At 40.0% G+C, this 27,990-nt stretch overlaps 1 protein-coding gene and 2 long non-coding RNA genes across 5 annotated transcripts; all 3 read right to left on the bottom strand.

The window, feature by feature from the left end:
- Window positions 1–320: 320 nt before the first annotated feature.
- On the bottom strand, window positions 321–21,521 carry LOC5575704 (muskelin). Of its 3 annotated transcripts, none has more exons than XM_021843416.1 (6): window positions 21,383–21,521; window positions 17,128–17,340; window positions 7,104–7,498; window positions 6,532–7,048; window positions 6,248–6,440; window positions 321–1,972 (listed from the first exon to the last, which is right to left on the bottom strand). In XM_021843416.1, exons 1-6 carry the CDS (start codon window positions 21,463–21,465, stop codon window positions 920–922), a joined length of 2,454 nt encoding a protein of 817 aa, XP_021699108.1. In that variant the 5' UTR covers window positions 21,466–21,521; the 3' UTR covers window positions 321–919. The 3 variants fall into 3 exon arrangements, with proteins under 3 accessions (XP_021699108.1, XP_021699109.1, XP_001662154.1); XM_021843417.1 differs by having other exon boundaries at window positions 6,248–6,434; XM_001662104.2 differs by having other exon boundaries at window positions 6,248–6,416; window positions 21,383–21,520.
- Window positions 4,749–5,843, bottom strand: LOC110676258. Its single transcript, XR_002500214.1, has 3 exons — window positions 5,701–5,843; window positions 5,569–5,630; window positions 4,749–5,473 (listed from the first exon to the last, which is right to left on the bottom strand). It is a non-coding gene; the product is annotated as an uncharacterized LOC110676258 (long non-coding RNA).
- An 807-nt stretch (window positions 21,522–22,328) lies between the features above and the next one.
- On the bottom strand, window positions 22,329–23,019 carry LOC110675461. The gene is made up of 2 exons (XR_002499510.1): window positions 22,626–23,019; window positions 22,329–22,541 (listed from the first exon to the last, which is right to left on the bottom strand). It is a non-coding gene; the product is annotated as an uncharacterized LOC110675461 (long non-coding RNA).
- Window positions 23,020–27,990: the final 4,971 nt, after the last annotated feature.

The following is a 27,990-nucleotide window of genomic DNA, read 5'->3' as shown; positions in this document are numbered from 1 at the left end:
GTAAACTTTTCACTTGCCCCACTTTTAAGGCGAGTGAAAAGTAAGGAGACATTTTTCAAAAACTTTTTCTGTATTTTTTCTTCAATTTTTCATAAAAATCAATTTCAGCATGCTGCTTATATATGGTGGGAGTCAAGCTAAAAAATATACACAACCTCATTTGTTTCAATTTAAAGTCTCTAGAATTTGAAGAATCTCAACTATGCGAATTCCATTACCCACTTGCCCCACGGTACCTTACCCCATTTACCCACTTTCCCCGCGGTATCTTAGTGGAGTTTCTCTATATATTCCCCAAATAAAGGAAACCTATCAACATATTTCGATGATTAGAGACTTTACGATGTTTAATAAGCTAACAAACAGCAATTTCTGAGTAACGAAATTATTTAAAAAAAAAATCATACCGGTTACACAAACGAGGCAATGATGATTACTGCTGATGTATTTGGATATAAACTATAAATCACTTAGCAGAAAAAAGTTCATAAAGGTAATCGAACAAACATAATCTAGCTTCTGTAACGTTTTGGTGTGTGTGTGATGTTGACTCAAATTGCGCGCCGTCCAAATTATTATAACACATTCCTAATATACGTCATTACAATTGATTGTCTTCCCTAAACGATTGGTAAATCAAAGACTGATGTATGTGGGTGTGCAAGCATGTAAAAGCTGAGTAATCCTAAAGCCAGAAATAACTGATTGGTTGGCTATCCGAGATGGCATTTGAGGTACCGGTGCTAACAGAGGGAAGATGGGGCAGGGCAAAGTTATCACATTTCCGTTTCCATTTATTAGCTAAATCTGTACCGATAACAGTACCAGTCTGAGAATTTGAAAAACTTTAAAGTGGAAAAAAGTTGCAAAGTCAAAAGGAAAAAAAAAGCTGTTCTTGATGGGGGTTTAAATCAGGGAATTATAGCAGCACAAAGTCGCTGATGTTCTTCTTTGGCTGACAGAGATTTTCCGGAAGAAGATCGACAAGTTTGTTGTACAGGAGGCAGCGTCTTATTTTCAGCTCGAACTTCTGATCGTTTGCTTTGCGTGTGCGCGATGAAAAGCTGGACGATGTTGATGGAATCGCCCGAGCCGTTTGTGAGCTAGAACACTCACTGCTCAGCGAACTGATGCTAGACGCGTCCGCTTCGTCTGTACTTTTAGGTGATTCTACTCGCATAATTTTGGCATTGTCCTCGTTCGGTTCGTGCTCGTTGGGGTGCTTTTGACTGTTGGATTTCAAGCTGCCGCCCAGAGGACAAGCCAGTAGACTAGTTGGCTCCGTTTCACAATCAGTGCTGTCCGATTTGAACAGAAGTGATGCTAACTTGTGAAACTCTTTCAACTGCGCTGGATCGTTGTGATCGATGATATCGTACAGCTTTGTTTGCAGGTAGGATATTGCCGAGAGGGGATCCGTCTTGGCAATTTCTTCGTACTCTTGTTTCCTCAGCAGGTATTTACAGTAGCGCAGTATATTGTCCCTCGTGGGTTTCTCCAGCCGCAACATCCAAAAGTCATCCAAACGAATATGTGAATTCATGCCAGGATTGCCACCGAATAGGAAGTGGACCTGATTCGTCGCATCATACACGATCTGATGAGCATACCGGGGGCAAGGTTCCGCACAAACATTCTGATTCTTTAGGTAACAGTTTTCCCCAATCGAATGGTCACTCTTGTACACACAACACCACTCTTTCTTGGCCAACGAGAATAACCAGAACGAATTGATATTGAGTTCGCGACGCTCTTTCTCTTTGCTCAGACTGGTCAGTACATAGATTTCGTCCTTTTCACAGTCGATCGTCGCTCGCTGGGTGAAACCCGACTGGGGAACGTTTTTTGAATCCGTTCCTACGTTCTCCGGGGTCATGTTCGTGAGCTCGCTGCTGTCCACATCGTAGATTAGGAAGTCCGTCATATAGTCCTTGCCACGTTGGCCGCCGAAAATGTACAGTTTTCGGTGTTTCTGGAAAAGTTAATAATAAGGAAAGTTAAAAATCAGTTGGAAAGTCAATTTGTTACCAACAAGGGTATCATAGAAACATCATTCCGACCATTTGGCAGTTGGCTAGAATAGCTTGAGCTTGTTTGGCCGCCCGTGGATGCTACTCCAGTATAGCCAGATCAGCTGCACTTACACAAGGAACCAACCGAATGACTGTTTGGGACTAACAGACAACCTCAGTGTATAAAAGCTGGTGATCTTCTATTTTTAAGCTATAATGGCGCCTGCCACGTCAGAATGCAGACCAATGTGGGGAAGGGGGAGGAAATTATGTTGCACTTATACTAGCCCACTGTAGACCGTGGAGTCCGACGCCAGTTCATGCGGAGTGTATGGATTGGGGGAAAAGGCATGGCAGAGAGGTTTGCTTTTGTGGTTAGCAGACTGCCTATGTATATCAGGCGTAAGGAAAGGCATGCGCGTGGAAGAATGTAAGCGTTAGGCAAACGGTTTCTTGTCCGTCTCTGGTTCGGTTCTAGCGTTTGCTATGAACGAATAGTTTGAGTGTGATAGATTTAGAATGGAAGATAGAAGCAAGTGAGAGATATACAACTACAAAGTACGAGAAACGGGCCTGGGATTGAACACATGACCTTCTGCTTGTGAAGCAGAAGCGGTAGCCATCAGACCACCAACCCCGTCTTTATTTGGCAGTTGGCTAGAATAGCACAGACAAACAAGCATAACACTTGCAACATCTAATTTAATCTTATCAAATTTCCTCGGTTCCAAACCTCACAACCAGAGACGCGCGTTCCTTAGCCTGAAGATGCAAATGAAAGCCATGTTAAAGATATATAGGTTCGGTACCCGATCAGTCCATGGTCATTTCAGAACCTATCGTGGCGCTAACATTGACTCCGACCACTGTCCACTACCTGGTGATGGTGAAACTGCGCCCAAAACTATCCGTCATCAATGATGTACGGTAGACGGGGATACTTTCGAGGTAGTGGACGAGTTCGTCTACCTCGGGTCCTTGCTGACGGCTGACAACAATGTTAGTCGGGAAATACAAAGGCGCATCATCAGTGGAAGTCGTGCCTACTATGGGCTTCAGAAGAAACTGCGGTCAAGAAAGATTCAACCCCGCACCAAATGCACGATGTACAAAACATCCATAAGACCGGCAGTCCTCTACGGGCATGAGACGTGGACCCGAACGTGGAATCGAACCCATTAACTGCCTCACGACACTAACCGCACGAAGCCCACAAAACTCTTAAACAATTTAAACAATTTGTATGAGCAAAAATCTGAAATCACGCGTCGAAGGTTTTGTGGCTTTTAAGGGTCTGTCTCAATTGGGTTATTAAAATTAATTCGCACTTAAATTTGACAGTTCGGAAATTAGTCCCCTTCCAATTAATTAATGAACTGTCAAATTTAATTTTTGTCTGGTCCAATTCGCAAACGTTGCCTATTCAAAAAAATCAACCCATTAAGTGCGAGTTAACACAAAAAGTTATTCGAATATGAGTTTCTCATTCTTTATTTTTTTCTCTTGTGAGTTGCTCCACTGTTGGATAATGATTATGACTGATATCCTGGACGCGTATTGTGCAAACATGAATATCTATCCAGCATTCAAGAAAACCTGCACGTATCCATACAGATTTTCCACAATGCTCAACTGGGAAAGGGCCTGCTCCTTCGCTTAGTGTTCAATGAGCACTTCCACAGTTATTAACTGAGAGCTTTCTTTGTCAAATTTGCCATTTTCGCAATCGTATATCGTGTGGCGGATACGATGATACTTTTTGCCCAGGGAAGCCAAGAAAATTTCCATTACGAAATGATCCTGGACCGACCGGGAATCGAACCCAGGCACCTTCAGGCTTAGCTTTGTAGCCGCGGGCTTTAACTACACGGCTAAGAAAGGTTCCTGGAATGCCATGTAACTAAAAAAGAGACCGCGAAGTGGAGCTATCCACGAATAGAGTTAAAATTTGTGTATCTCTATATCTCCACGTTTTATACTGCATTACTGCGTGGTCGTACAATTCTTAGGATGGCAAAGATTTGTTTTTTTCCAACACATCAATGATTCTAGTAAGCTATTTTATCCTCCCCCTAGAGCGTTACGTAATTTGTGGATGCCGGATTTCTTGTGCAAATTAATGTCTGACACATTTGTTAAATTTTCTAGTAAAATTCTTGAATCCAATTCTTAATAAATATCTGAACTAACTTCCCGGTGAACTACTATTACCCAGACAACCAAAATGTACGTATAACGAAATCACCTGGAGGCTTTGTATGTGCAACATTTCACTTATAAGATGTCGCGAAATGGCCTAATACGTACAAAAGTGGAGGCGATATGCGTGCATATATTATGTGATGAATAATAACATACAATGCGAGCGTATAAATATTCCACCGAACTAACCTGCGATCTTATGCGACTTAACTTATGATAACAAATGTCGATTTTACAGCTGCTACGAATTGATTCGACTTACTTTGCACGATTGTACGGGACGAAACAAAATGTACAAATGAACTCAGAAAAGAAGAGTTTTATGCGAGGAAGCTCATCAATCTGACGAGTTTATCAACAATGTTTTGCGAGTTTAATGTGATTAGTATGAATAAACGAGTTGTAACATGAACTTTCATGCGATTTCTGGTTGTCTGGGTATAATAGACATAATTCCTGAACGACAAATTTGATCAATATTTTTTGGTTTCAATTTCAGTGAAGTGTAAGGCTTCTTTCATGAATTACTTTCTGTTGAGTTTCCTTCAAAAAGTAGGTCAAAATCCCTTCGGGCTATTCTCTAATGATTTCATCAGATATTACCACTAAATAAGCTCATTATGGTGGTCAGAAATTATGATGACACTTAACTTTCAAAAAATACCTAGAACTTATTAACAAAACCCAACAAATAAATTCCAGATATTCTGTCAAAAATGTCTGCGCAACATTCACCTGAATCTAGCAGATAGTTAGCAAAGAATGTTTGCATTAGAATAACAAAAAGCTTAAGAAGCTGATCCAGATTATCGTTTATTCATTATCAGACCACGAAAATTGTGACTTTAGTTACCATTTTTTTAATGAAAAAAGTTACTAGTGACTTTTTAGTGGCCAGGTCCGAAAATTTACCAAGTCACTAATAAGTGACTCGCTATCAGCCCTGTGAGCATAGTACGATGTTAATACTTAATTGGTATGTTCCTTCCATCCTAGCAAATGTACACTAATTAACAACACGGGTTGTCTGCATCCTGAAAGGACGTTATTTGTTAACTACATATTTCTTCCATAGTCGGTAATTTCAGTCAGAATGGATTTTAGTATGCATCTCATGCTTCAGGGATTAATAACGACGTATTCTCCAAGAGTCATAGTGTAGTGTCGTACTCGGTTTCATTAGGACCTCTGGTATTCTGTCCTGACTTGCGTCCAAGGCAAACTTGATTTTAGAGCATACTGGTCGCCTTGCCGTCATGCTGTAATTGAAAAAATTGGAATTAAATTATTTCTGAGAGCGGAGTTCATGGGAGGAGGTGAGCACACTTTGCAGGAAAAACTATCTGGTACCTACCGTTTCGTCACCGCTTCCGTTTCGACCGAGCAGCAATCTATTGCCCCACTTGCTGTGCCGTTCTGTAAGAGGAAGCATCGCTGCTATAAACAGTCATATTATGACCAGAATCTTTTTCCGTACTTTACTTACTTGTCGTGGTTTTAGTTCCGATCACATCCTGAAGCCAGCTGGAAGGTCAGACCGATGATTATATCGTAAACACCGTAAACACCGAAGCGCGAGCAAAAAAAGTAGACAACAAACACGAACGAGCGAATAATTCGCAATCTGTCAAAAATAAGTCTCCTCGGAAGCAGACTTATTTTTGACAGATCGAAATCAGAGGAGGGATAATTTCCAAACTGTCAAATTTAAGTTCGGACTAATTTTAATAGCCCAAATGGGACAGACCCTAAGCCATCGCAAAATTGTAAATTTCCATTGTCTCTACTTATAGCTTGTTATTAAATATCGCTTTGTTTAAATTTACAACTTGCCATTGTTCGACTTTTTTGTTTATTTTCAGGAGTCTGGCTAAGTACCCGAATGAATATCTGATAGATTTTCTGAAGGAACCCTAGGGGGATTCGTTCCTGATTATTAAAGTCAATCGTATTTAGTCATCAAATGCATAAGCCAATCTTAACACGGTTATGTTGACCATGAAATCGAAGAGATAAGAAGCGTTTGCACTTACATGATGGAACAGCATCGAGTGGGTCACCCTCGACTTGATGCTCTGCACGTGCGGACTAGCAGCCGACGGATGGCCACAATCCACCAGGATATGGTTCCACGTGTTGGTGCTGATGTGGTAGGAGAACAGCCCCGAATACTTGTAGTCACCCGTTGTTTCTTCCTCATTTCTAAAGGAGAAAGAAAATCTGTAACTTGTAGGAAGTTCGTGTAGAATAGCGTGACCAAACGAAAAATAAAAAAGGACCATTGAAGGTAACTAAAAACCTAGTCTTAGGCACTCACTTTGGTTCGAGGATGCGGCCACCGAAGACGTAAATCGTCTGCTTCTCCACGTCGATGCACATCTGATGGTCGTACACCAGCTGAGGTCCTCCGACTTGTGCCGTATCGTTGCTAATCAAGCACCACGTTTTGCTGATGGTATTGTACAGGTAGAAATCACTATTTATATTTTCCTCGGTGCGAGAAGCGCTGTCCAGATATCGTCCAATCATAAAAATCTGCGAGTTCTTTGTATCGTATACCATCTTATGGCAAGCACGTGGCGAAGGACCATCCAAAAGTTCCGAATTTTCGTGAATCAAAGTCCACCGGTTACTTTTCACGTCGTAGGACCACAAATCACTCAAATCCTCGCTGCCATCCCAACCTCCGTATAGATAAATGGTGCTGGTCAGTGGATCAATGATAAGCTGATGGCCACCTCTGCGACCTGGTCGTGATTCTTGTTCTGGTGTCAGCTGCAAGCTCCAGTGCGGTTTATATTCCTGCCTCAAGAGGTAGTCGTCCATTAGGCCGCCTAAAATCGCAAATTGTTAATTGTTGCCTATCAATCGTCAATTTCCTCTACATACTATTGATAAAATCGACAAGAATTCCTTCAGTCTTCTTAAAGTCTCCCTTGTTGACGAGAATTTCGTGCAGTTCAGTCATCTTTTCGTCCTCAAGCCGTACGCCCGTCTCTTCCTGCAGGGCACTGAATGCCTTGACGTAACCCTGCTGGCGGCAGTGTTTCATAAAGAGTCGTACAATCTCCACCTCCCGCAGCATATTGTACTTCCGCAGGTTCGAGAGGATGAAAATCGAATCTTCGATTCCAAGCAGCTCGACGTACCAGATGCAAAAGTTGAAACTAGGTCCCCACGAGAGCAACGGTACAATCTGGATGAACTTGATTGGTAACAGTTCGCCAGAGTTGGTGCGATGCTTCAAGTTGAACGTTTCCGGGACTGAGTCGTTTTTGAGACCACTGAAATGAAACAAAATATGTAATAATTAGGTTTGGTTGCGACTAAATGTTCTTAACATAAACTAAAAAGAGACCAAACAGGAACCAACAAAAAAAAACAAACAGAAGTTCAGAGGAATCGAGACATAAAAATTCATCAGAAATTCCTCCAAGAATTTTGCTCGAGATACCTTCAAGAATTCAACCTGAAATTTTATAAACATAATCCCAGGCGTTATTTGAGATTCTACCAGGAATTCCTACGTTTATTTCTTGAATTTCTTAAGTTGAAATATCTTGGAATCCAAAGAAGGCCGTTACAATAGGCGACTAAGGGGGGTCCGTAGCCTTGAGGTTACGCTTTCGCTTCATAAGCGGAAAGTCATGGGTTCAATTCCCAGCCCCTCCACAAAAAAAACCGTCCAGCCACCAGAAGACGCCGCACGGAGGACCGTGCTTTGGGGAGCACATCCATCCTCCGTCAGTATCAGATGGTGACTGAGACAGACTGATCCGCTTCGCAGGCAGCTAGCCTCAAACGACTCAGGAACACGGCAAAACGAACCACCGCAAGAGCAATGGACTATGGCTTATGGACATCGATTGGAATAACAGCAGAGCACTCTCCTACCTGCTCGATGTGAGAGCAAAACAGTAGAAGAGAGTGAAAAGTAGATGTAAATATAGATTAGTTAAACATAGATTTGTATCGGTAAAGAAGATACAGATGAACGGATTCCGGACAGTAGTGGCCATGAGCACAGAGTGCCTCTAAAAAAAATAACTAACAATAGCCGACTTGTCCCAATACTAACGTTTCCAAAGGTACTAAACTGGAAACATAGTAGGCAAACGTTTCTGATATTATAATAAGTTTTCTGCCAATGGAGCAGTGCACGAGTTCATTATTTTACGTTTTAGCGGTGCCGTGTTGTTTATGTGACCATGGAAACCAGTGAATTCGGCACCGCTCAAACGTCAAATTAGTGAACTCTTGCATCGGTCCATGGACCGAGTTTGACGTTTGAGCGGTGCCGAATTCATTCGTTGCCATGGTCTCATAAATAACACGGCACCGCTAAAACGTCAAATGATGAACTCATGCATTGGTCCATATAAAAAGGACACTGTTGTTAGATGCTTCCTTGGCGAGCCTTTGAAGTTTTAGTGGAAACTTGGAAGTTGGATTCAAAACTGTTTCACTTTAAGAACTTAAAAAAAAATTTCTCAAAGAATGCCTTCAGAAATTACTCCGAAGATTCCACCTTCTCATATCTCAGTCTGGGATTTGCTAGGATTCAATCCCAGCTAAATTTAAATGTTCCAGCCTTGAATTCTGTTGCTGTGCTTCTTCTGCTGTGAAATACTTCAAAAGTTTGTGAACATTCCACGAATATAACAATTGCATGTTACCGAAAATTCTAGAATATTCTGTAGTCCGCGGCTACAAAGCAAAGCCATGCTGTAGGTGCCTGAATTCGATCCCCGGTCGGTCCAGGATATTTTCGTTATGGAAATTTCCTTGACTTTCCTGGGCATAGAGACAGGCTTTGTCCCAGTGAGGACGTAATGCCAAAATTAAGAAGATAAACAATCACCAAATAATGATAGTGTCCCCCATAGGCTTGTTTTGATTGGTTTTATCATGAACCTGTTATCCCCCCGATAAACTTCGGTAAAATTCGTGGTGATTGCTTTTGCTAATGTTTTTTTGCAAAGATTTAAAAAACTCCTAGATTTGGTAATTCTGGGGGTTTTTATTAATAAATTACTAAGACAAATTATTAAAAAAAATCTCTGATTAAGATCCTACAGGATTCCTTTGTACAATAGGGTGCTAGTGCCAATGGTGGATTACTTAGGCAATAAAAAATCATAATAGGGTTCACTGCAGGCAGAAAATAAAAAATGACTTTGGAGATCATTAGGATTAAAAAATAAACTAAGAGACCATCCAGTAAAATAGAGACTTTTTAGAGATGAAATATAGTGACCTAGTCTCAGGGCTGTTACAAAAAGAACATTTTTAAATAAGCCATATAAAAAAATTGCAAAGGTATAACGTCATTTTTTAAATCATTAGTTTTACAACGAACTTAAATTCCTGAGACGTCTTGGAAAGACGACTGACAAACACAATTTTAAATCCTGAGCCGAACCCAGGTAACAATTTGAAGCTGCTCAAACGCTTGTATAGCTAATTCAATTCAGCCTTTGTTTGAAAAAAAGCTGTTCATAGCCTGCATTCACTGTTGTTCAGCTATTAAACATCTAATTCTGGCGATTTTATTCAGCCTTAAGCTTAATGGAAGCTATATAGAAGGCTGAATAAAGGTCTAGCATGCGCTTATTCAGGCCTCTTTCTATAACCATAATTCTATTTTTAGAACAGATGGCAACCTTCGAAAGCTTAACGATCGCTTATTCATCCATTATTCAACAATTAACCAAAAAAATTAAAAAGGTATTTACAGGTTCATAGTTTTGGGTTTTATCAACGCAACTAACAATTTCAAACACATAGTGTAGAAAAGTGCTGGAATTTAAAGATGAAGATATGTGCCATTGAGATTTGAACTGGGATTCGCTGATTTATAACCACTTACCTTGACATCTGCTCCACATGAGACTGTGTGAACATCATCAACAGCAAGGGACTAACATATTGTTTTGTCTGAATAAGGGCTATTTTAAAGGCTGCATTGAGGCTGAAGAAGTGATAACAGCGCTATGCAAAAACACTTGAGTTAGCTGTCAAAGTGTGTTGTGATTTTTGTTTCAAAATAGAATCCTCGGTAATTTTTAATTTCTGCTATTCAATTGTTGTCAACGCAAGTTGGTAATGATTTCGATTTCGTTCAGTTAATTAAAAATGTTACGAAGAAATCTGCGTCATCGAGTGTAGTGTTCTATCTTGTTGTTACACAAGGTCATCGATGCCGGATTCAGGATTTTTTCGACAAATGATAGGCCCGTGTGCGTTTACAGCATGTTTGCTTCGGGATGTGAAAATTTTGTTGTTCGATGAAACAGTTTTATGATAATTAATTTAGTGTTCGACCCAATGTAGGTATATATTTCGGTATGTATATTTTTATCAACATACAGGTGAACAATTTTTCGACAATGGCTGTTGATTTGATTAAAGCTTTAAATATCCTTTAATCAATATAATTCAGGTTGGCTGAACAAAAGTTAAAACTGTAGATGAACAATAGTTTGTTCAACTCAATATTCAGCTTTGAGTATACTGCTGAATAAGAGTGTTTAATAAGCTTTTCTTCAAATTATTGTTCAGCTGTCACGGTGTTCAGCCTTGTACACCATTGATCAGCCAATATTCAGCAAATACTCTTGCTGTTCAGCTTTCATTGTTACTTGGGAATCTCATTCTTGTTACTTTTAATTCACTTCGGAAGGGTTTTTCTAAAACTACTGAGTTCGTATTTGGCCTCAATAGTGATTCTTATCGCAAAATTTAAGAACATTAAGTCGAGAAAAACCTCTCATGCCAAATTGAATCATGGAATTGCTTAAGTGGTTCCTTACTTCATTAGAATCGAATTTTAGAGTTTTTTTTTAATATCGTACAGCACTGACATCTAATAATATTTATTTAAAAAATACGAACAATTAACATTTTTTCGATTGATGGCGCTATCAACCGTGGTCAACTCCGGTCGGGTCGGGTGAACTGTGTTTCTCGGTGATCGGAATGAAAGAAATCAACACCACTGTTTCTACTAGTCATTACACTTTTTGCACTACTTTTAACTATTTCACACTACTGTTCACTATTGACTTCAATTTCATTCACTATCGGTCGAGGATTAATTCGCGGCGATAAAATCAAGACTAACTGCCAGGGTGAAGCAGTCACGCATATATATATATATATATCTGCACACGTCGTGGTCTAGATGTATGTCGAAGGTTCTCATTCTCGAAGTTTCTGGAACAGCTTCTGGCACTCACAGGAACTCTCGTTGTTGACACACTCATCCATAGAGAACTCACTTAACTTAAGTTCCTTTTGGTAACCCACATAGTACTCACGCTTATTGTTGGCACTCGTGGACTCAGTGGCGTAGTCAGGGTGGGCCGAGGAGGGGGCGAATTCAAATGCATCTCAAGTTGCACATTTTTACGGCTCGTTCCGTACGGATCATCACTCTTTCTATAATACTAAATGAGGTAAACATTTTCAGCGAACATTGAAAGAACGGTAAAAAACAGCAGGAACTCACTAGAACTCTCGATGTTGACACCAGGGGGGTGAAATGAGCCAATAATTAGTCTTTGTTTTGATTCTTTTGGAACTAACAAAACATATGATTTTTTGGATAGGAGACATCAATGATACCTCACTGATGCGTAAAACATTCAACAAAATGTTGAAAAGAGGAAAAGCGTCATCAAATATGACGATGCAACGCAATATAATTAATTGCCAGAAACTAGCACTAGCAGCGCTTGAGCCGTATACTCGAAAATCAGGAGCAAGTTAGGACAAACCGACCAGAAAGTGGGTACCAAAACGCGAAGTACCAAAAACGATGTGAGGAAGAGCCAAAATGTATGCAGGATGACAGCGGTGTCAGTCCTCTGGTTGACACACTCACTGACAGAGAACCTTGATAACCCGCATGGTACGCACGCTCATAATTGGCACTCGGGAACTCAGTGGCGTAGTCAGGGTAGGTCAAGAAGGGGGCTTATTCCGATGCATTTCAAGTCGCACATTTTAACGGTTCGTGCCGTACAGATCATCACTCTTTCTATATTTCTAAATGTGATGAACATTTTCGGCGAACATTGAAAAACGGTAAAAAACAGCAGGCACTCACTGACAGAACTCACTATAGATTTGAATGTCGTTGTAGTATTTCCTCATATTCTATATTCCTAAACCCAGAATACTATGAATACTATGGAAAACTATTTTAGGGAACCATCATAGCATAGGTCATATTAACCAAAAATATAAAAAATAGGGTCAATGTGCTTCTATAAGTCGACATCGAGTAACGGAACATCACTGTATATTAGAAAAAAAAAACTCGAATGTTTGGCGCACATTCATTTCATTCATATATGAGCATATGCTTATCTAGCTTTTGCATACGTCGAATTAGTTTTTGAGCCTAGGTTGGAACCCGTATTGAATCACATATTCAACCCCAACCCGATTCAAGCTCGACCGAACTACAATTTTCTTGAAGCTGGTTTGTTTACGTTTTGAACAGCTATAAAGTTCATCAGAACGATACAATTATGAAAAGTTCGAGAATATTCTATAAATTAGGAAGAAAAATGTTCCAGAAAACTCTAGAACATTCTGACAATGGCTGTTGCAGTGCTGTACAAATTGTAACTGTAATGTTTCAACATTCAAATTGACTATCGTAGTGCTCTAAAATTGCTACTGTAGCGGTGAATAAAATATTTATGTAAAGCGTTTATCAAAGCGTTACTGACAGATAGACAACTCTGGGATTTTAAATATATGATATATAATTGTTAAGATAATTGTTGAAAAAAAAAACGGATCTTCGGTTGAAATCCTGCAGGATTTCTATGTACAATATAAGACAAAGTTCCTGAACAAGTTTGAGAAGAAATGATCGGAAAAAACTAGAATAACTGCTGCAGTATTTGCTGATTTCAAACTTTCGATTGTTTTTTAAGTATCCACAGAGATTTTATTTGAGGAATAATGTCTCAAAAATGAAAAAATGAAAAATGAGGAACTCCTGGATCAATTCCTTTAAGGTTTCCCGGAAAGTCCAAACGGAATTCTTTGAAACCCTGAAATAAATCTTTGTGGATTTTCTTGGAATAACACTGATAGGCTTTAAAAATTGTCTAAAGCAACAACTGGATTAACCCCTCTACCGACAGCTTCATTTTTTACCGCAATAAAAATATTAAAACCTTGATAACTTTTTTGATTTTCAATATTTTAGCACCATTTATTTTTTCACAAGTTCTCAAAACACTCTTCTAGTTTAATAATCTATGTCGATATCTCTCATTGGTGATCTGGTTCTAAAGATATTCCGATGTTCCTTGGGGGACCGACATTCTCCATATAAAGTGTCTTGCAGTCATTTTGTTTTATGTCAATTAATCAAAAAAATAAAATGTGGGCTACACAAAGCTAGGTGATATGGAGCTACTCTGAAAAAATCATACAAATCGGTTGAATATTCTATCTGGAAACTACATACTAAGCTCATTTTACCGGAAATCTATGAATTTCACCGTAATCTTAACAGCTGAACAGTTCGGTGAAATAAAACACCGTAAATTCGTCGGAATTTGACGGATACCGGCGATTTTTTACCGAATACTGTAAAAATTTACCGTACTCCGTTAATTTATTTTACCGAACTGTTCAGCTGTAGAAATTTCACAGGAATCCGTAAAATAATTCAAGTGTGTACGGTATGATGTTTTTTGAAGTTTTTAAGATTTTTATTTGGCCAGCGTGGTACTAGACACATGAATGCTCATTACTCAAAGACGGATGCACCAAATTGCTTCATTTTTTAACAACATAGGGTCAGTGTTCCCTTAGTGGACAGTCCCCTATAGTCGCACTAGCCACTAGCTTTTTACGGCCGTTTTGCTATGAATCTTTTCAAAATATTTTTTGACATGAAGGTCAGGAGCTATTTATCTAAGTACCATTGATACACAGCTGGATTTTGTTCAAAAAATGATCGAAATAATTAGTTTTGCTTAAAATATGAGCTCCCTTGCGCCTATAGTTAACCTATTGTCCCTATAGTAGCACTACTGAGAGAAACTATTTTTTATTATACGAAATAATTAATGAATTGAATACTTTTTTACATCAAACGAAAGCTTTTGATCCACACTTTCAAGGAAAAATATAAAACCTTTGTAAAAATACGGTTTTGATTAGTATTTTGCCAACGCCGTGATGCTAGTGCTACTATAGGAACAGAAATTAGAAATAGTGCTACTATAGGCACATGTATTCCTATAGTGGCACAAGCGATAATAAATGCAAACATATGAGTTTTCGCAGTTTTCATATTTTTCCCACAAAACCAAGATAAAAAGCTTTCAGGTGATATAAAAATAATGACGCTAGCGTTATTTTTCGATTTTATACGAATATTTGTTCTTAGCTATGCGGCTATTGGTACATCGACCCTACTCTCATTAATGTATTGTTCCGAATAGTGAATATTCGAATACGATAACAATTATGTAGCCTGAGATATTTACGTGGGTTATAGCTAAGCGTCGGTCCCCCAAGGAATTTTGGAATATATCAGGATCCAGATGATCAATCAACAATATTGACACAGATTCTAAAACTAGAAGAGTTTTATGAAAATTTGTGAAATAATTGTGCAAAAATATAAAGAAACAAAAAAGTTATCGAGGTTTGAATATTTTTATTGCGGTAAAATATGAAGCTGCCATTAGAGGGGTTAATCGGAAGAAGAGCTAGTGGAAAATCTCTGAATGGAAGCCTGGTAGATATGATCCCTGTATCAAAATTGAATTATAGTTTTTTTTAAATATCGTACAGCAGTGATATCCAATGAAATTTATTTGAAAATTACGAACAATTATTAACATTTTTTCGCTTGATGGCGCTATTGACCGTGGCCAACTCCGATCGGATCGGGACTGAGTTTCTCGGTGATCGGAATGAAAGAAATCAACACCGCTGTTTCTGCTAGTCATTACACTTTTTCACTACTTTTCACTGTTGATTTCACTTCAATTAATTTTCAGTCGAGGTTTAATTCGCGGCGGTAAACTCAAGACTAACTCACAGGGTGAAGCAGTCACGCATATATATATATATCTGCACACGTCGTGGTCTAGATGTATGTCGAAGGTTCTCATTCTCGAAGTTTCTGGAACAGCTTCTGGCACTCACAGGAACTCTCGTTGTTGACACACTCATCCATAGAGAACTCACTTAACTTAAGTTCCTTTTGGTAACCCACATAGTACTCACGCTTATTGTTGGCACTCGTGGACTCAGTGGCGTAGTCAGGGTGGGTCGAGAAGGGGGCGCATTCCGATTTATTTTAAGTCGCATATTTTTCGGCTCGTTCCGTACGGATCATCACTCTTTCTATATTTCTAAATAAGGTAACATTTCCGGCGAACATTGAAAAAACGATAAAAAACAGCAGTCACTCTGTTCGTGCGTTAACCGTGGCCAACTCCGGTCGGGTCGGGGTGGACTGTATTTTTCGGATGAAGGGAATTAACACCACTGATTCTTGCTAGTCACTACACTTCTTTATTAGGGATGATTCTCCCTCCCCCTATTGCGTTACGTAACATTTGAACGAACCCTTAGCACTACTTCAGTATTTACACTACTGTTCACTACTTTACTTTTCACTTGGATCATTTCACTTCGACGCATAGTCGCGGCGGGACTGACACGACTACGCTAAGGGATCGCGTATGTATAGCACCGCGCCACATGTTCTAGAAGCACGCGGAAGCTTCTAGAAGCACGTGGAATAGTCGCGTAGCTCGATCGCTCACTCGTGGTAATGGATCGCACGAGTGGTCACTCGCTCACTCACGGAGCTCATTCACTCACTGTGGGAACTCTCGACCACAGAGGCGTAGGCAGGGTGGGTTGTGTTAGGGGCTGCACTCGGGTGAGTGCCACGATCAGGAAATCGAAAGTGGCGTGTGTTTTGCGACGAATTGGAAACTGCGTGGGTGATTTCAGTCCTTGTTTCAGTCCCACTCTTTTATGGCTCATTCCGTATGGAACACAATCACTGACAGAACTCACTAGAACCCTCGAACAAAAAGTTCCTTTTGGTAATCCGCATGGTACTCACGCTCATTATTGGCACTCGTGGACTCAGTGGCGTAGTCAGGGTGAGTTAAGAAGGGGGCGCATTCCGATGCATTTTATGTCGCTCATTTTACGGTTCGCTCCGTTCACTCTTTGTATATTCCTTAGTGAGGTAAACATTTTCGGTGAACATTGAACAAAAAACGGTAAAAAACAACAGGCATTCACTGACAGAACTCACTAGAACGTCGTTGTTGACACTCTCGCTCATAGAGAACTTTGTGTTCTCTTTGGTAACCCACATGGTACTCACGCTCATTGTTGGCACTCGTGGACTCAGTAGCGTAGTCAGGGTGGGTCGAGGAGCGGCGCATTGGAATGCATTTCAAGTCGCACATTTTAACTCTTTCTATATTTGTATGTATATGAAGTGTACGTTTTCAACGAACGTTAAAAAACGGCATACATTTCTCGCTTTTGGTATTACTGCAGGGATCGTTTTCTCTGCATCGATTTTATTTTAGAATTGTTACGCGTAGGAAGATTCGGGGCATAATTAACACATGGGGCGATATAGACACCACCTTTTTCTCTGATAATATGCATATTATACATTTTAACATGTAATTACGATGACACTCTATGCCCAGGGAAGTCAAGTGAATTTCCATTACGAAAAGATCCTGGAGCGACCGGGAATCGAACCAAAACACCTTCAGCATGGCTTTGCATTGTAACTAAACTGCAGTCTCTCAAAAGAGGCCCGCTACCAGCCTGGCATAATGACAAATGCTAATCTAAATTTAACTCTTTTATCAATGCACATACATACCCCTCGAACAGTTGGGTCATCCGGTCCTCCTCCAGTCCGCCGAGAATTTTAAATTTGCGCAGATTGCAGACGTGCGTTTTCTCGTACTTGCCGAACTTGATCTTAGTCACAATGGCCGGCCGCTCCAGCTTCAGCACCAGGAACTGAGGCGGGCTGTTCGTGTTGGAGGACCATCGCGACGTTTGATTGGTGGGATTATCTTCACGAATGTTCCTGAAAGCGAAGCAGAACGAGAAAAAGAAAGTCAGTAGGGTATTCGTCCTAGTATGGAGGACCTATGTACGGTGTTCTAATCTATATCGTACTTGAGTGTCCAAAACCTAAGCCTTGTCGTATTTTGCAATGTGAAGTGTTGAAACTATTGTTCATCTGGAGTATAGTAGAGTAAAAACTAATTTTAGAATCTATCTTCCTTTTTTTAAATGTTAACTTGAAGCTTTTTTTGTCCTATTATTGTTGTAGATAGTGCGTTCCTACAGTTGTGTGTCTGTGGTTCCCATTCTCAGGTTCCCATAAACACGCTAAGCCGAGCAGGCTGTTTCCGGAGGACGTAACGTCAGAAAAAATAAGAAGAAGCTGTGCAAAACTCATTGGTAGCATACAAACTTGGATGTAGAATGTCCATCATTTTATAGTTAAAAAGAACTTGTCTAGCATTATAGTTGGAACCAGTGATGAGAAAAGTACTGGAGCAAACATTTACCGCCTCTACATTTACATCTTTCTACACGACCATCAAAATCCAAAGCAAACCATGACCGTTCAAAACCAAAAAAAATGTCACGGCTCTTCAAAACTGTAATCTTCTTCTTCCTAACGTTTTTCAACCCCGAATGCGAAATGACTCGAGCACAGTGGTGACACGATTTTTGCGGTTTTCGGGGTTTTGCATTTTTGCTCGATAAAGGTAGCATGAAATTGAACTTGTTTATATGTATCGCAACGGAATGATTGTGCTCTTTCTGTTAGAGCTAATAGATTTCAATTAGTTGAAAACACTAGCGAAATATTAGCGATTGAATGATTTAAAACTTTTTTCAATCATTCACCTTGGAATGGCTGCCCGAAAACGGTCATAGTGGAGAGACAAAAACAGTCAAGCAGTGTGTGAACCGTTGGCAGCGCAACGCCTGATGGTATTGATGCTGCTGCTGCTTTGTGTTTTGGTTGAATGGCAGAATCGATGAACTGTGGTGAATTATGGTCACAGTTCCCAAGACTGGTTGGAACAGATACTCGCCTTAACCCTCTCTTTCCCATGGTAGCTCCAGAGCTCCACAACTTTGCACGAATATAATTTTTGATATATCGGATTATTTTAGAAGTTTTTTTTCTCAGAATGGTTTGTTCCTACGTCATTTATAATAATTTCGACTAAAAACTGTTGAAAGTTGTTCAAAAACCAAACAAAATAAAAAAATGTTTGAGAAATACCGATTTTTTCAACGAAAAAATCATGGCGGTTTTCATTACGCTGAAAAATGTATATGTTGCCATAAAATTGTTCCAATAAAATTATCGGCGTCATAATATAGATGCGTAGAACCTCCATAGCGATTAAAAACGTAATATTTTTACTTACTTTTTCCGTATACTTAAATTTGATTGTGGAGCACCACAGCTCCATTGGGCAGATAACAGCAAAAACGTAATGACTGACATTGCGCATGCTCCAGTGCATAAGTTCGGTCCGGTCACTCATTTGACGTTTGAGCGATGCCGTATTCATTGAAAGTGAAACTTTTTTCTTGAATTTCAGTAAACACTGCACCACTCAAACGTGAAATCGTGTTCCACCCGTTCCACCGACCAATTTGCTTTCACCCTTAGTGCACTTGTCGTGCAGTTAAGTTGTTTACTTTAAAAAATCACACAAAATTATTCTAAAATGAATGACAGTGAAGGTGATTTTATTGGTTTCTCGGAAGATGAAACCGAATGCGTTATTTCTTCATTGGAAAACACCGGAAACGATGCAGTTCGTGAATGCTTTCGACTTATTCCAGACACTTTCGTCGTTGAATCAGGTTGGTATAAGCATTGAAGCGATGTGAAATTTAGTTTTGACCCTGTACTTTTCACATTCCAGACAGCGATAGTAACTAGAACTAGAACGCTTTTCCGAAAAGCCTGTCGATGCTATCCGTTTTTATGGTACATCTGATGGTGAAGATCAGGATGGAATCAGTGAATGTGATCAAGCCGCTTCTGCATCCGTTAAACCCAAAATAAGACGGGTCAAAAACCTACTGGTAGAAAGCCAAAAAAAAATGCAGGTAACAAGGCGGACAGTATCTTCGAAAAAACGCCACCACTCCTGTTGAATTCCACTAAAAGATAAAACACGAGATCCACCAGCATGTTCATTGTCTATGTCGGCACCCCCGTTAGAGTTTTACTCCTTACCAGTACGCCGAGGACCTGGAATCGAATTCCATCCCCGAGATAGTCACTTATGACAACAAAGTTATAGTGATGACTTCCTTCAGAAGGGAAGTAAAGCCGTTGGCCCCGAGATGAACTAGCCCAGGGCTAAAAATCTCGTTTACTAAATATAGAAAAAAAAAATACTTGTTTCACAAAAAGTACGTTGTATGCCCAATGGAGCTCAGGAGCTCCATTTGTTTTTTTGACAGTTGTCTGCTTGTTCAATAATTTTGACCTAAATAAAAGATATTTGTTCAACAACTTTGAATAAAAAGACTGTTTTCTATTTTTATTTACTTGAAATAGTCGTGGGAAAGAAAGGGTTTAAAATAAAGACCAAGTCTCCAAAAAATGATCTGCTACCAGCCCTGCAGGGTTTTTTTTTTAAATCGCAGAGTTGTCTGTCTGCCAGTAACGTTTTGAAATGTTTCATTGAACACTACGACACAAATTTTCGAGCACACAACAGTTTATTCAAATATTACAACTATCATTTCGAGTGTCGACAATACATTAAAGAACACTACAACAGCAAAATATTCAGGATTTTTCGGAACCATCTGTAGAATGAATAGAGATAGAAAACTATAGAGGACGAATGTCGCTGCTGTTCCCTTTGTTCTCGCTCAGAAACATGTCGGGTATATAAGTGTCAAATTGCATACATTTTCGCGTTGACATTTATAGCCCCGCCTATCTCCGCCAGCAAAAGATGTTCCTGCAGCGACGCCAGTGACATTCTTCCTCTATAGTTTATTACCTCTATTGTAGAATGTTCTGGAACTTTTGAAACGTTTCACTGTAGAAGAAGCACTGCAATAGTTTTTAAACATGTAGCATAAGATTAGAACATTACAACAGCATTCAAGCATTTTGCTTAATGGAAGCACGGTTGAAGCATCAATTTAGGCGATTTTACAGTCAGTACCACGCGAGTGTCGATTTGGGGTAATGGTATTAAATTGTCCTCTACTTCTTGACATTACATCTACACTGGGTCGGTGCTTCTCAGTTTAGTATGCTTAGAGCATTTCCACAATAATTATCAAAAGAATTTCCTCGCCCAAGTAGCCATTTTACAGACAATCTTAGAAAGGTCATACATAGATTTTTGCTATTGAATGGGGCTAGCCACCTTGGGTAAGCTAGTGCTTTCATATTTCGTGTTATATGCGCTATAATCACTGTCCTCATTTGAGGACGCTGGGCGATCACGGGTTAATGAAATCGAAAGTGAAAGAAGCGACCTATCGAAAGTGCATCGGCACTTCGTTAGCATCGGGGGTTATCACAACAAATCCGACATTGGCGACAAGGACAACGATGCGCGGAATGTAGTTCACACTAGGGTACGATACCCTGTTTGCATCATGTTCACAGAATTCGAACGAACTCTCCAGAAAACGATTTTTGTTTGTAATCACTACATTCAAAATCAATGAACTACTTTTGCACACCTATGTCAGAGTTGGGTTCAACCACCCTACTCGCTGTGTAAAAGCGCACTTGTGGCCAATTTGCCGATAGTTGTTTGTATGCTTGTAAAATACCGCACATCTTTCACACGGGATCAATTCACCACAACGCCAGATCGTTAGCAAAGTAAGAAGCTTCATGCAGCAAACGAAAAAAATACAACGAAAGTGGCTTATGCTAAATTTAAACAATTTAAACCCGAAACTAAACTCTCACCAATTCGATGCAAGGCAAAGTAAACTTAATGCGACATTTTTGTTGACGGTTTGAGTCCGCCGAAATACACAAGATTAACGGCTGGAACCGCCCGGAAAATGCACTTCCGGCCAAGCACAACCGGATCCATACTTACTCGGGCAGATAGGACGAGGAGTAACTGGAATATTTGTAGATTTCGTACTCGAGCTTCTTGATGTCGGTGATTCCTCCAGCCATTTTTGATAGAATTTTGATGATGACTGATCGCGACTGACTGACAGAAGCGCAAAAGGAACAGAGAGAAGGACAGTTAATCAAAAGAGAAAGGACGAAGAAAGATAAAAGTTCGAAATAGAGATAGACCGGCAAATCACGTCGTTTGTTCGAGCGCTTTGCGATTCGAGCAGCCCACGCAAACACATTATATGTGATGATTAGTATAGTGGTTATCACGCTCAATGGTATGGGTGCCCTAGTGTAGATGTAGTTGTGAACCTTAGAGGAAAACAATATGCACTCAGTCTCGAAAAACACCCAGAAACCGAGTAAAAATTTTTCAAATTGGGTAATATTTCCATATGCATTTTGATGAGTCTGGGAAGCGTGTGCAAGTTTCTTTGAGGAATACAAAAACAAACTGTGTATGACGAGCGTAAGCTAGTCTACGTGTGTTCAAATGTCACTAAGCTCTATAGAGCTTAGTGACATTTGAACACACGTAGACTAGCTTACGCTCGTCATACACAGTTTGTTTTTGTTTTCCTCAAAGAAACTTGCACACGCTTCCCAGACTCATCAAAATGCATATGGAAATATTACCCAATTTGAAAAATTTATACCCGGATTCTGGGTGTTTTTCGAGACAGAGTGCATATTGTTTTCCTCTACACGCTTAAATAATTATATACTGAAAAGCTTAAAGGTTATACTAAAATGATATTCGATCTATTCACCCCATGGGGTGCATATTTGGGGATTAATCATGCTTAGTATAAACGATATTTATCAATCGTGATGCATATATGTCTTTCTTTTTTTAAGCTGCGGTATGCTTTTGTTTACCTTCAAGATTTCAAGGAAGAATATGAAAACAAACAAAGTAAAGAAATGAAACAAAATGATAAATATCGGTTTATTAAAATAAGTCACATGATCATTGTTATCATCTATCGCGTTATGCTAAGACACCTTCGGTAAAAACAAATTGTATAGCAAATACTGCTGCCACAAGATGAACTCATCAACTTCCTGCGATCTTCCTCGCTGATTCAAGAATAACTTGGCTCGCCCCGATGCTGGGTAATGGAGGAAACCTGGAGAAAATGGAAAATAAGTCTGATTAGTGCGCCAAGGTGATGGTTGATACGCTGGTACATGTACGTTATTCCGGAACTTACCATTTGTCCGCACATATGGAGCCTGATATTCTCCATCGGGGGGGAAAGAACTTTTCGCGACAATAATAGCAGCATTCAGTTCCGAAAGTACATACACAGTGTACATAATAGCAGCAGGCTTTCAGCTAAAGCTTATAAGCGCCACTATATACTTGAAAATCCACTAAATTCCGCGAACTTGGGAGACATCTCAAAGATGCTCCTGACTGAGAGCGAAAATAAAACAAATCTGCTACAGACAAAAACAACCAAGTCCAAAGTGTAGCATCTGTCAACGCAAATGCACCGCCAATAATAATTCTTGAAAATGCATGGGCAAGTATAAACGAATATGATTAGCAAGGATTAAAAGTCTTAAATGTGGTAGATGTAATAATTAGTACTCTAACTAGTTTTTTCATATCTATCCGTGTAAGGTTCACAACTACATCTACACTAGGGCACCCATACCATTGGGCGTGATAACCACTATGGGTCCGGCTTTCGACGTGGTCGTATCTCGTCATATCGACCTTTTTTGCGATAGAGAGATCGCCGGACCCATTTTAACTAGAAATCCTTTATAGGCCTTTTCATGTGACAGATCCGTCTATGCATTTGTTTACATCGGTGGAGGACCGGTGCTAACACGGGCCTGTCATTTTCATAGGAGAACTGTCAAAGTGCTTCCCGATCAGCTGATTTGAGACGTCATGTGAATAGGCCTATAAGATATATATATCTTTATTAGAGTGTATTTTAACGCACGAGGGCTAGTTCTACACTCAGGCCTATAAGAGAGATTCGCGGAAGCTGACATTTCTGTCAAAGTGTGAGCCAATCGAGCAGCGAGAGCTGTCAAAGTGTGAGCCAAACGAACATGCGTTATGTTTGTTTTGAACTTTTCTTGAGGAGTAATGTAATCCGCTTGAAATTATTTCGGTAAAAGCAATTTTGCATGAAGCAAAAAAAATGAAATGTTCTACTTTTTGAATTTTTGTCAATGCGATTTTTAGTTTTTGATTTTTTCGGCTGTTTATTAGTTTTGATATGTAGCTCAAAGATCTATAACGAAACAAAATACACTTTATAGCAATGAGGAAGTCATGTCCGTGTTACAGTATTATTCTCGACGCCGAGCAAAATCAGCACTGCTGGTCTGTTGCCAAATCATTCCATTTTACTTTCGCTTATCTCTCTATAAAGGATCACTAATATTAACCATCTCATTGAGCCAACGTTGGCTTATGAGTACACGGGAAAAAATTCTGTGGTAAAAATAACTATTTTAGCTGACTACGCCCATTCTTAAAACTACCATGGAAATCCAGACCAATTTACTATGTTTACGGTACACCCCACCGCATTACTGGTACATTTGACAGAAATAATTTACAACAAACTCATTCCAACTACAGACATGGTAAAATCAAGCGCATTGCTGGTCTGCTGAAAATTGCCGGTGCTAGCGCTTAAGTTAACCCCCTAAAATGGTAGTTTTTACCGTACAATTTTTTTGCGTGAAGTGTGGCACAAACAAGGCAACAGTGCGACGCTAAAAATAAAATCTCTCACTGTTATTCGTAGGCACGCTTAGGAGAGTCGAATTGGGCATCTCAGAGAGCTGAAGGAGGTGTAGAGTTGTGAAGGAGAAAATGGGGTCGTGACGGACTTTGGTTTCAGGTTGGCCGATTGCGCTGCAGAATCGTTACCCGTTCTGTGGCGTAGTTGGTTAACGCGCCCAGTCTAGCGTATTGGGAGTCGTGGGATCGAAGCCCACCAGAACGATTCTATTATTTTTCACAATCTTACATCTCAATTTGTCCAAATTGACTTTTGTGTCTACGACCTTCAGGTATTTTCAAAAAACTGTGGGCTGCTTGGGCACGTCAGGAGTTAATCATCAATATTAGCCTCCTTTTCCCGAGCAGCCTAGATAGCCGCGTAGTGTCGGTAGCGGTTGTTTCAACTGGCCAAGAATTAACACTACGGACTGCCTGTTCCGGTGATAAAAGTCCACCTCACAGGTGACCCCTAATTTATGGTGTGATGCGTACCGTGCCTAGGAATGAATGGTTAGGGGGGTCTAAATAAAACCTAACCGCAAACGGAGCCTGTGGGGTACCAGGGCGCCCTCCGCAGTATTGAGTCCTTCCTGTGCTACCCGGAGCAATGGTGCAGGTGACCTTGTGTTTCTCCGAGATAATCGGCTGCCCTTCTTCAGTCTCTATACTGAGGCTTAATAAGGGTGGGGTTATGAATATGTTTACACTTAATTTAAATTTTCACCTATATGGATTCGCATTATGCGTTTTACACAGTGTATTCTGTGCTCTTTCGCCTTTGGCGACTTTAAATAGATACCGATCTGGTTTTTTCGTTGCTGGTCTTTTTCGTGCTGAGATTGCAAAAAGCTTAATCCTGCCTAGTTTGGGTAGTGGCTACGGTTAGGTTAGCTCAGATCAATCTTCAGCATAAAAGAACAGACTCATACAAAATGGTGCAGCCCAAGTGGCGCTAGTTAAAGAATCCTACTTTCGTAGAGGGAACTTCTATCTAGGTAACCTTATAGACCCAGTTTTTGCTACTTTCAGCAAACTTGAAATGACAAACTCGCGCTCCATGCCCCGCGCATGCGTGCTCGTTAATAAAGCAATCGTTGCTACACTCATTTCTGAGTTAACTACCAGAGATGTATGTGCTGTCACAATCGATGTTTTTGTTGGTGACCTCAACAGGAAATACGTCTATTGTTCGGTATATTTACCACATGATGAACCATCCCCAACGGATGATTTCAAACGAGTTGTCGTACACTGCGTAACAAAAGGCCTTCCGCTGATTGTGGGCAGTGATGCCAATGCTCATCACATCATCTGGGGCAGCTCAGATATCAATTTGAGAGGCTCCAGTCTGATGGAATATTTAAGTAGTACAGACCTTGGATTACTTAACATAGGCAATCGCCCAACCTTCATGGTTTCTAATAGAGAAGAAGTGTTAGACATAACGCTCTGTTCGAATAGAATCAGTCACGAGTTGACGAACTGGCATGTATCAGATGAGGAATCATTATCTGATCATCGCTACATCTTCTTTGAACATTCAAATGTAACTGCGCAGACTTTGCGTTTTAGGAATCCCCGGTCAACAAACTGGGAACTCTATATTGAATTGGTTGCGACCAAATTTCATGGATATTCTCCGTCCATTGAAAATCCAAGTGATCTGGATGATGCCGTTGATACTACAACATCCTACATTATGGAAGCTTTTGAAGAAGCATTGAGGAACTGAATTCAGTCAACTCTGTAAACCTTGTATGGGTACCTGGCCATTCTTCCATTGCTGGAAATGAATTGACTGATGAGCTAGCTCGCGATGGAGCATCGCATGACTTCATTGGCCCTGAGCTGGCTATTCCAATTTCGAAGTGCTGGGTGAAGCTTCAGATAAACTCTTGGGCGGCAACTCAGCACAAGCAATATTGGAATAGTTTGGAGTCATGTCGTCAAACAAAATTGTACATTACTGAGCCATCTCCAAGGGTGGCGAAGTATTTAACAAATCTGTCAAAGCAGAATTGCAGTCTCTTGGTCAGAGCGTTGACAGGCCACTGCCGACTCAACTATCACATGGCAAATATGATAGTTGTGATTCCGATTATGGAACTTCGTATCACCTGATATGCAACTGTCCAGTTTTTCGCAAATGCGATTCCAATTACTTGGTAAACACTTATTAAGTGAAACTGAATTCAGAAGCCTGAATCTTCAGGACATTCTGTTATTCTTAACCCGCTGTGGTAATGAGCTATAGGCTCTCTTTACGCTCATGCGTTTTGCAGTGCCCTTTTTAGGGCGCTTTTCGAACCCATTGTGGTATGGAGCTACATGCTCTCATTTCGCTTATGCGATCTTCCCTCTTCAAGGGACCCCACTCCTATTTCCTCCCATCTTTCCCTTCCCTTTCCTCTCCCATCGGGTAAATGATGAAATAGGCTCAAATATGGCGATGGCACAAATCTCCCAACTGGTGGGGAACGTGCCTTTGGAGCCGGCCTTCTGATACCTGATACCACCAGAACGATTCTATTATTTTTCACAATCTTACATCTCAATTTGTCCAAATTGACTTTTGTGTCTACGACCTTCAGGTATTTTCAAAAAACACCGTCGGCTGGTTAACTCAAGAGCGGTCGCGCATTCAACCACCGCCCGCGCCACCTCACTTGAGCTGAGTATGAAAAGCGAACTTTTTTCAAGGTGCGTGTACTCAGTACACGCATGCGACCGATCTAGAGTTAAGCCGTAATAGACATGACAAGCCTAGTTGAGTAACTACTGAATACATGGTAGAATTGAGAACTGCACCAACGATTTTCAACCGACTACATCAATCTGTTAACTCTACCAAAACATATAGTCAACATCACTACACAAAAAAATTTCTTCTGTAAATTTAACCAGAGTTGTAGTGTTTATGACTAGAAATATTCTAGCTTTGAGAAGTTTAGCATCATACTTTTGACCACACTGTGTTGTACGGTGGGTGTCACGAATTAAAATACAATGCTTTGTAGTGGATGATACTATGGACATAGTCAAATTTACTGCACTGCTGAGTGATTTTCACCAGATTATAGTAAACTTAACAGATTTTTGTAGTCGATTGAAAATTGTTGGTGCAGTTTTTAGTTCTGCCATGGATTCGGTAGATTATACAAGAAAATTTGTTTGCGTGTAGTTCCAGGGCACGGAAAAATATGAAACTTTGGATTCTGGCTCAGTTTTTAACATAGAATCAGAATATGTAAAAAACAGGATACCCCAAAACAAGCCAATTATGAATAAAGAAATTTCAAACTCCAAAGGATTTTCGCGTCGTTTCACGTGACGCGTCTACCCTGGCCGACACCTTAAGGTGAATCTCCGTTGAATCCACAAATTTTATTGTAAATGTATACTCATGCAAATTGACTATCGAATGACTAGCTCAACTGCTGACACATCATGAAGATCAATTTGGCCCATAAGGTAAGTTAGCATGTTAAACATGTTTGAAAACTTCATCAATAATAAGGTTTTATTTTCTAGACATTGGTGATTTTATTTACCTACTCGAGATTAGCCGTAACATGGGTACAATAATATGACAAATATTGCTTGATATTACGTCCAAAACACTAAAAATTGTACTTTCTATGTCCGCGCTGATATTCATCCTTCACAAGCTGACGGAGAAAAACAGCCATGTTTTATCACCACGATTTTGTTGTTTGAATTAGGGATGGTACACAAATTATGTCACGCTAAATTTCAACTTTTTCGACCCCCTCCCCCCCCCATTTGTCACACTTTTTGTATGAGTCCTCCGAAAATTTTGT

Source organism: Aedes aegypti, chromosome 2 (genome assembly GCF_002204515.2).
Source record: "Aedes aegypti strain LVP_AGWG chromosome 2, AaegL5.0 Primary Assembly, whole genome shotgun sequence".
NCBI classification, from domain to species: domain Eukaryota; kingdom Metazoa; phylum Arthropoda; class Insecta; order Diptera; family Culicidae; genus Aedes; species Aedes aegypti.
Note: the sequence above shows the minus strand (reverse complement) of the source record. Positions and strands in the feature narration are given on the sequence as shown.

Coding starts and splice junctions, on each gene's coding strand:
- LOC5575704 (XM_021843416.1), bottom strand. CDS start 21,465: ATGGCTGGAGGAATCACCGACATCAAGAAGCTCGAGTACGAAATCTAC. Junction 7,499..17,127: donor ATGACCCAACTGTTCGAGGG/GTATGTATGTGC, acceptor GTTTCATTTCAG/TGGTCTCAAAAACGACTCAG. Junction 6,441..6,531: donor GGCCGCATCCTCGAACCAAA/GTGAGTGCCTAA, acceptor ACTTCCTACAAG/TTACAGATTTTCTTTCTCCT.